At 33.2% G+C, this 9,250-nt stretch overlaps 1 protein-coding gene across 3 annotated transcripts; it reads left to right on the forward strand.

Moving 5' to 3' along the window:
* Positions 1–2,190: 2,190 nt before the first annotated feature.
* On the forward strand, positions 2,191–8,128 carry LOC112705561 (TATA-box-binding protein). 3 transcript variants are annotated; one of them, XM_025756414.3, is made up of 10 exons: positions 2,191–2,585; positions 3,633–3,714; positions 3,890–3,977; positions 4,248–4,319; positions 4,582–4,632; positions 4,923–4,967; positions 6,540–6,632; positions 7,106–7,207; positions 7,301–7,374; positions 7,743–8,128. In XM_025756414.3, coding segments are annotated over exons 1-10 (975 nt in total). In that variant the 5' UTR covers positions 2,191–2,218; the 3' UTR covers positions 7,744–8,128. The 3 variants fall into 3 exon arrangements, with proteins under 3 accessions (XP_025612199.1, XP_072056458.1, XP_025612201.1); XM_025756416.3 differs by lacking the exon at positions 2,191–2,585 and adding an exon at positions 2,796–3,162; XM_072200357.1 differs by lacking the exon at positions 4,248–4,319 and having other exon boundaries at positions 2,224–2,585.
* The last annotated feature ends 1,122 nt before the right edge of the window (positions 8,129–9,250 follow it).

Raw genomic sequence — 9,250 nt, forward strand, 5'->3', positions numbered from 1 at the left:
CACCCATCAACGCTAACCCACTGCTAATCTAATTAGTAGATAGGTTGGGACTTATGGATTGATGTTGATCAGGCCTATTTGACGTACCTAATGCGTTGAGGTAGACATTATACTTACTTCAAGCATAGGGGTAAACTTAATGAGCTTGGTTCCTCATAATTGTCAAGATATGGTTATTAGACAAGGATGGTAATCCCAATTCCCATGCCTAGCCAGAGTTCCTTTTATCATTCATATTTGAAACCCAAAAATCTCAATTGCTTGGTTCTTTCATAGTTAGTTAGTTACTTGCACTTTAAGATTTCTTGCAGGATAAGTTTAGTAGTTTAATTTCTTGTTCATGACTCCCAACCCTGAAATTCTAACCAATATTAATGCACATATTTGCCCATTCTCTTGAGGACGACCCGAGACCAATACTCTCGGTTACATTATATTGGGGTTGACTTTGTGACAACCAATTCTTATCAAAACATTAATCGAGCAATACTTGTTGGTTGGGAACTATACTTGCAATAAAGTTAATTCCTCTAACCGAGAAGAAATTCTTAACCGACGGTTTTGCTCCATCAATGGGGCAAGCACCAAGCTCCCCTATCTATGATGATTCCGCATCAACATATGATCCTTTTGAGTTTGAGGAATCCTTCCCCATTGGACTTGGAATTGATGATGAGGTAGATTTTACTAAGCCTCCTATTTATGATTTGAGTGATGGGAAAGAGTTTGAAGAAATTGGTGAAGAGGAACTTGAACATGAAAATACTTATTATTTTTGTTTCATATTATTTTAGAATAGCTTGATTATTTTTAAAATATTAGTGAAGATATGTATTTTAAATTTTAATTTTAAGTTTTTTACTATTTTATATTTTTATTTACGTAATATCAAATCCATCGATTTAACTAATGATTCACCGATTGAATCAATAATTCAGTGACACAGTAGCTTGACTGGTTTGATTACCGAACTATTATATCAAATTTGACAAAGGAAATAAGGAAAATGGAAAAATAACCATTTGTACCCATGAACTTTACGAACGCTGACAAAAATACCCATTAAAAAAGGAAACTAATGTTGTATCCATCAAAGATGGATTCCGTACGACAAAAGTACCCAAATCCTAAATTTATATTGACTTTTTAATAAAATTACAAAATTACCTCCACCATTATCTTCAATCCCTCCTCTCTTCTTTTTCAAATCTCAAACACCTCCATTGCCTAAAAACCCTAATCTCAATACCTAAAAACCCCAAATTACCATTTTCTTAACCCTAATCTCAATACCCCTTTCAGCAAATTTTAATCTTCTCTTTATTCTTTTCATCAATTTTACCACCTCCTTCACCAACACCATCATCACCCCCACCGTTACCAACCGTCAGCCTCATATTCCTCCTTTTCCACTGTCACAGTCATAAACAACAATAAGATTCTTTCCGGCATGTCAACCAAAGACACAGACTCTGATTCTTTCCCTTTCACAGTTGCAAGATGATTCATCTCAACACCATTCAATCCAGAACCATTTAGACAATCAGAATTCATTTCGGAATTATTATCCTTCCTCCTTTAATGGCGAAATCCACCGATCCTAGCGGCTTGGCGAATAACTCTACCAAGTGATTGCTTACTCCTAGAAAACAAGCTTTTCTTTCCACCATTATTCTCCTTCAACGATGAATCGGGTAAAGAGTTATTACCATCACCTGAAGCACCTTTACCATCACTTTGTCCATGTATCTTTGCATTATCTCCTCCAGCATCTGATGAAGACAAGAAAGAATAAAGAGAAGATTGAAATTTGCTGAAAGGAGTATTGAGATTAGGGTTAAGAAAATGGTAATTTGGGATTTTTAGGTATTGAGATTAAGGTTTTTAGGCAATGGAGGTGTTTGAGATTTAGGAAAGAAGAGAAGAGGGGTTGAAGATAATGGTGGAGTAATTCTGAAATTTTATTAAAAAGTCAACATAAATTTAGGATTTAGATTTGGATTTTCTAAAGTTTAAATTTCAGTTTAGAAAGTAAAATGTGATTTCTTAGCATTGATTTCATAGGTGAAACCAAAAATAAATATGAAAGAGAAACTATTCAAGGATAGAAGATTACACTTTACACTTATGTCGTACGGAATCCATCTTTGATGGATACAACATTAGTTTCTTTCTTTAATGGATACTTTTGCTAGTGTTCGTAAAGTTCACGGTACAAATGGTCGTTTCCCAAGGAAAATACATGCACATATTCTTCGAAAGTCGAAACGGCGTCGTTTCATGGGCAAGGCACCCCCTCCCCCTATCTGATGCCCTAGTCTTTTGCGGATCACCCAGCCCTCAACGTCTTTCTTCTCTGGAATTCTGGAGTCTCTTTCTCGTCGCTCTCTCCCTCAACCTCAAGCTCTCTCACCTCCGATCTCTGACTTCTCTCTCGGTCTCGATCTCTGACTTCTCTCTGGGTCTCGCACTCACTGTCTCTCGGTCTCCGCCACCCTCGTCCCCGTCCAGCAAGATCGTCAGAGGCAGAATCGTCTCAGTCGCAGTCGCCGATAGTTCTTCGTCTTTGGCCGTTCTTCTTTTCGGTAAGTAAGCTACAGTGATTTCTGTGATTTTCATTTACCTTGTTGTTTCTTTCATCAATTATTTTGTGATTTCTGTGATTTTTTCTTTGTTTTTCTTTGAATTCCATTCAATTATCTTGAGATTGTGCCGCGCCTTTTTTTTTTCAATCATGCAAGTGGTTAAAGGAAATTGGAATTAAATGTTTGAAGGTTTTGATTATGTTATTGAATGTTTGAAGTTTTTGGTTATGTTTTGAGGATACGTGGTATTGGATAATTGAATGTTTGAAATATTAAATTTTAAATGTTTGAAGTTTTGGGATGTCTTGCAATTTTACCCTTTCACCTTTACGGATCTTTCCACAACACACAACCAACGAACAAAACCTTCTTGCACTTTCTCTCTCTTGTTCCCAAATCTATCTTCTCTCTATATAACATCGCATCTATTTCTCATATAAAAGAATCGTTCCTTCGAATCCTTCCCGCGCTATCCACTCTCTTACGCTCCCCGCCTCAATTAAGTTTCAATTTTTTCAAAATCTGTAGATTCTCGTTTATCCCTAACTTTAATCCGAACCTAATTTTGCGCTCAAAGGTCTGATCTCGCTTGTTCTTCGTCTCAATCGACGTATATTATATATACAACCCCTCTTTTCATTTTATGTTTAATTAAGAGAACACAGAATTTTGGGGAATTTGTCTATAGCTGTTATGTTTTTTTTATACTTTTTCTTTCCTCAATTCTCTTTGGGGAAATATGGGATCTGAGTTCCTTTTTATTTTTCCGGGCGTTCTTTTGGTAAAAATGTTTCCTTGTGTTACGAATAAGGGTCAAGATATTGTATGGTGGGAAGAATTTTGTTCAGCTATTAGGTTTTTCATTCCTTTTCTTAGTTGTCGTTTTTGGGGAGATTTTAAGATGTGGGTGTCTTTTTTTTTTTTTTGGGAAAGGGGGGGGGGGGAGAGGGTTTATTAATAATTATTTTGGTCGGAATAGTTCTTTTTATGTAAGAAAAAACGAAGAAGAAAATTTGGTACTTATTGAGTGTAATGTATAATTATCAGGGTTCATGGCTGACCAAGGATTGGAGAGTAGCCAACCAGTGGATCTGACCAAGCACCCTTCTGGGATTGTGCCTACCCTTCAGTGTGTATCTATCTGATCTTTATAATTTTGTCTTCGTACATAGTTTACAATAGAACTCTTTAATGAGGTTTAGTTTATGTAGCTGACTTTTCATGTGTTAAAAGCTTTGTTGTTTATCTTGGAATATGTAATCACTTTGCTTTTATAATCTGATAACCAAGTTATTGTACCTCAGAAATATTGTATCAACGGTCAATTTGGACTGTAAGTTGGACCTTAAAACGATTGCACTTCAAGCTCGTAATGCAGAGTACAATCCCAAGGCAAGTTTCACTTGGTTGATTTTGAGTTTAACTTATGCATCTTGTTCTAAGTTGTACAAACATTTTGCTCTATCATAATTATGGTTTGCTTAAGAACAACATGCATTTTGTCCATGTATCTTGCTTTTTGAAACATATAAACGTTATATTCGAATCATATAAACATATGTTTATATTTGATCCAAAATCAATAATTAACCCATAAGTTGATATACTCATTCTGGTTGGTCATTTCTACAGTGCTAATAGTTGTGTTATCATCCTTTATAGCGTTTTGCTGCTGTGATTATGAGGATCAGAGAACCAAAAACAACTGCCCTCATTTTTGCTTCTGGCAAGATGGTATGTTCCATAATAATAACCTAGTTATCTGTTATAAATGATGATAGTGGATATCACTGTCCTCAAATAAAACGGTGGTGAATCATCTATATGCAACTACTTTTGCTAAATTGATCATGAATCTTTTGCTGTCATGATTTCAATAATGCTCTTGCTTTGTGATTTATTCATGATTGGATGATTCTTGTTGCTTTAGTTCAATTTATCTCTTTTTTAAGTTTTAGCTTTTATTCCTAATGTTAAATTTCATTGGTATGGCTAGGTGTGTACTGGAGCGAAGAGTGAGCAACAGTCTAAATTGGCCGCAAGGAAGGTATGCATTATTTTTTTTTTCTATTTATCCTGTATGTTACTGAATATCCGGGGAATGGAGCTTTAATTAGATGGGTCAAATATGTTGTTTGTGATAGTTTGGCTATAACCCTGCTCATTTTGTCGTTTGGAGTAGAATAAGGTGCTTATTTGTCTTCATCCTCTTTGCATGTGCATGAGTATCCATTTGCCTTCTTTCTTCATATGGAAAGAGAGGGGGGTGCGTTAGGATGCTCTTTATTCCTAAAAATTTGTATCAATGTCTAATTTTACATTTTTTTTTTCCTTCAGTATGCTCGAATTATCCAGAAGCTCGGTTTCCCGGCCAAATTTAAGGTAATACTTTTGTTATATCTTGTTATGTTTACTAATTATTTTCAGTCTCTACTGTTATATCTAATCAAGGTTCTGAGAATCGAACCGGTTATCGAACCGCTCTAGTCACTGGTTTATTGGTCCAATCGGTCCAACTGTGGTTCAAACGGAAAAATTGTTTTAGAATAAAATAATAAATAAATTATAAATAAACATTCTAAAATATAATTATAAACAAGAAATCAAGTAAAACAAGAAATGTTTTACTCTTTCATATGATCCCTCTCCAACCAGAGCCTCTTGTGCAAAATTATTCGTAATTTCTTTTAGTTCATTTGCCGGTATAGCAGGAACTTCAATGGGATGGACTTAAACGGTCTGAGGTTCTGCGGTTTCAGAAGAATGACAGTTTCCATTATTCCTTGTACAAAAGATTTTGTCACAAGTTTCACAACACTTTCACCAAAATTCAGTTCCTGGTAATACAATATCAAACAAACTATTGAAATTGACTAATTGAGCATCAAACTACAGCATCTTAACCATATACTACTACAAATCCAATGCAATTGAAATAGAACGATGGACATGGAAATCGACCAAATTGCACGAATGAGACCTATATACATATATCATCTTTGATGTAATCCTTTAGCTAAAATGGGCCAAATTACCTGCTGGGGTTTTCACGGCATATTGCCCTCCATTTTCAACTGACTTGGCATAATCATCCTCTTCACAACAGCCAAAACAACTCATGATTCTTTTCTAACAGATACAATTCATAAGCCCATCAGTAATTGTTCACTAACAACAGCAAAAAACAGCAACAAATAATCAATAACAAAGTCATTTTTATCAATAATTTGAACAGCAGCAGCGTAACAAAGCCATTTTTATCAATAACAACAGCAACAACAAAAGTTAAAAGACAGCAACAAAAATTAATAATTATTCAACAAAGTTCACAGTTCACAGAAAAATAAAAAATCACAATTCACAGAAATGAAAAGTTATTCAATTATAGTTAAAAAAATTACCTAGAAGCTAGAAGCCTTGAACAGAGCACGCAAGAGGGAGACACCGAGACAAGGAGCACCTTCGAACAGGCTTCGAACGGGACAATGGCTGCGGTGGAACAGAGCTAGCGCCGGCGGGACCGTGGCTGTGCGACGGAGGCTTCCATGTTCGCACGGTGGCTGCTCGATGGAGGGGAAGGAAGGTTGCGATGGCTGCTGCACGATGGAGGGGAAGTGAGGAGCAGGTGGTGGCTGGACGGAAGTGAGGGAGGACTAGGAGCTCGATGAGAGGAGCTCTGGACTGAGTGTGAGAGAGGCAGAGAGCGCATTCTGCAGGTTTGGTTAGGGCTGGACTGAAGTGGAGCTAGGGTTCAGCATACCCAAACGATGGCGTTTGCTTCCTAATTCAAAAAACTGGCCGGTTCGATGGTTCAATGGCGGTTTTTAAAATCGGCGGTTTTGGAATCTGACCGATCCGTTTTTTGCAGCGCTTCACGGTTCGACTGGCCGGTCCGATCCGGTTTTCAGAACCTTATATCTAATAGTAGTTGACTCATTTTGTTTCATGCTTCAGGATTTCAAGATTCAAAATATTGTTGGCTCTTGTGATGTCAAGTTCCCCATAAGACTTGAGGGTCTTGCATATTCCCATGGTGCTTTCTCAAGTGTAAGTTATTAACTAATTATTTAACATTATTATTTTTTAACGTGTTTTGGGTATCTCATGACTTCTACATTAAAAATAATTATATCGAGATTGAATTATGTACCGTGTGAGATATTATATATGGAGAATTGTATGTTGTCTAAATTTTAGTTTCTCCAACTATGGAGAGCGTTGATCTGACATGTATCAAACTCCATATGCAAAACTAATATTGAACAACCTTAAGCTGGTTTTGTTTAGTTATTAATGTGATGATGCTGCTGCTGACTATGCTCAATGTTTTATTGAACGCTGCAGAAGCTTATATTTCTTTCCTGTGTATGATATTTTTTATAAGTAACATGGTGTGAAATAATGAACCTTAATGAATGGTATTGTAATCATGAAACATGTTGCATCTCCAATCAATTCCCATGCCATCAAGTGAAAGAAAACATTGAATAGATCTTCAACTTTGCTGTTTGTGGTGTTAGTATGAACCAGAACTGTTTCCGGGGCTAATTTACCGTATGAAGCAGCCTAAGATAGTGTTGCTTATATTTGTCTCTGGGAAAATTGTGCTAACAGGTGCCAAGGTAATATTCCTTCTTTTTTATTGTCTGTACTTCTCATTTTGGTTTTGATGTATTTGTTGCCAAGATTATTTATTTGTTTTTCTTTCCATATAGGTGAGAGATGAGACTTACACAGCATTTGAGAACATATATCCTGTGCTTACTGAGTTCAGGAAAAACCAACAATGGTATGGATGTGGTTTTGTTCATTTTAACATAATTACTGCTATTTATTGGTTTACACCCTGAATTGTAACTGTAATATCGGTTCTTTGTAGAGATATTATTAGATTCTATAATTTAACATTTCTTGCTTTCTAGCAAATTTTCCAAAAAAAAGTTGTTATTCATGTTTGCCTTGTACACTAACTCCGGCACTCTAACCTCTCGCCTTTGGATGTGGAGTGGTTTTCATTCATTTAGAAGATTCCACACCCCATCCAAGAGCAGAGAACGGTGTGTGTTAGCTTGTGTACGAGACTTTACAGATATCGTCTCTATTTTGGTTTAATTTTTATTTCGAGGATCCTAATGAAGTATTTGATCATTGTGACAGATTTTTGTTTAAGGGAATGAGCAAAGTGCCACTAAAGGAATGAAGTTCCATGGAATTGTAAATATTAAGACAAAAAGAAAAAAAAAAGGAATATCTGGATTGATATTAGTTAAGACCCAGTTGTTTCTCTGCTTTGAATGTTCTAGTAAAGTGAAGCACATTGTTCTATTCTAATTAACGTTTCAAAACAAAACAATATTTTTGAAGAGGCAGAGAGGAGTGAGAGAAGAGTAAAAGAAAAGAAAAATATGGAGGAGCTAGAAGAGAAAAAGAAATTTTATGTATGTAAAATTGCAACCACAAATTGTTGGACACATTTGATTTTCATTTAGACAGGATAAAAGGGCGTTTAAGTTTTTTGAACGCTGTTTTTTGGTGTTTGGTAACCTTTTTTGTTCTAATCTAAATGCAATTTGAAGCTAGAATTTGTAACTTCACTTAACATTTACATTTGTTGATTATTATTGGTTTTAATAGTTTTAAATTTTCAGATTTGTTTCATGTCATTTTAAATATTTTATTTTTTTTATTATTTTTAGTACTTTTATATTTTGAATTTTTTTATTAAATTTTTTATATAATTTTGTTATAATATGAATTATTGATCTTATATTAAAAAGAACAAAAATAAATAAAAAATTAGTTATACATAACAATAGAGTCATAAATAATAAAATTTTTACCGTCTAAAATAATACTAACTAAAATTATACTGAGAATACATTTATTATTGTAATTTTTATCATTGTAATTTTTTGCACTGTTTATTATTCTAATTTTTTATAATATGTATTATTGTTTTTATTAGAAATAATAAATTAAATAAAAAATTAATTATAAATAGTAATAAAAATATAACCAATAAAATAATAAATAGTTAGAATCTAAAATTGTAATAAAAATAAGATTATCGAAAATATACTTAAAAAAATATTATAATTTAATATTATGTTTTTTAATAATTAATTAATTATCTATTTAAAAATGATTTTAACTAATATTATTCAAATAATATTTATTTTATTAAAATTAATTTTAATATAAAATTACCAAATATAAATTATGTTGACACAAATTTACTTCTACCCAAAATTAATTTTATAAAATCACTTTATTCAAATTTTAATTTGATAAATCCAACTTATATATGAGAACAAACTTGCCTAATTAAATCATTGTAACAATTATAAGAATATTGTAGTTTGTGTAAAAGGATATGCAGTGGTCCATAGCTATAGCTTCCGTGTGGACGCATAATTTTTTTAAGGGTAAAATATATTTTGATTTTAAAATTTGTTAAAATTTTTAAAAATATTTTTAAGTTTTATTTTATTTTAATTTAATTTTAAAATTTTTTTATTTGTATTAAATATATTTTTGACGGTAATTTTTTAAAGAATTTAGTACCAATTTTAATAATAATATTATAAGAACAATTATTAATACAAACAAATTAGAGATAATTATTATGTATTATTACATATTAATCTTAATTTTTTTTAAAATTT

The sequence above is a fragment of the Arachis hypogaea genome, chromosome 8 (genome assembly GCF_003086295.3).
Source record: "Arachis hypogaea cultivar Tifrunner chromosome 8, arahy.Tifrunner.gnm2.J5K5, whole genome shotgun sequence".
Lineage (NCBI taxonomy): Eukaryota > Viridiplantae > Streptophyta > Magnoliopsida > Fabales > Fabaceae > Arachis > Arachis hypogaea.

What these genes read in the sequence shown, in the direction of transcription:
- LOC112705561 (XM_025756414.3), top strand. Translation starts at nt 2,219, where the DNA reads ATGGTCGTTTCCCAAGGAAAATACATGCACATATTCTTCGAAAGTCGA. An exon ending in CTAAATTGGCCGCAAGGAAG is followed by an intron (nt 4,633 to 4,922) that starts GTATGCATTATT and finishes TTTTTCCTTCAG; the next exon opens with TATGCTCGAATTATCCAGAA. An exon ending in CCCATGGTGCTTTCTCAAGT is followed by an intron (nt 6,633 to 7,105) that starts GTAAGTTATTAA and finishes TTGTGGTGTTAG; the next exon opens with TATGAACCAGAACTGTTTCC.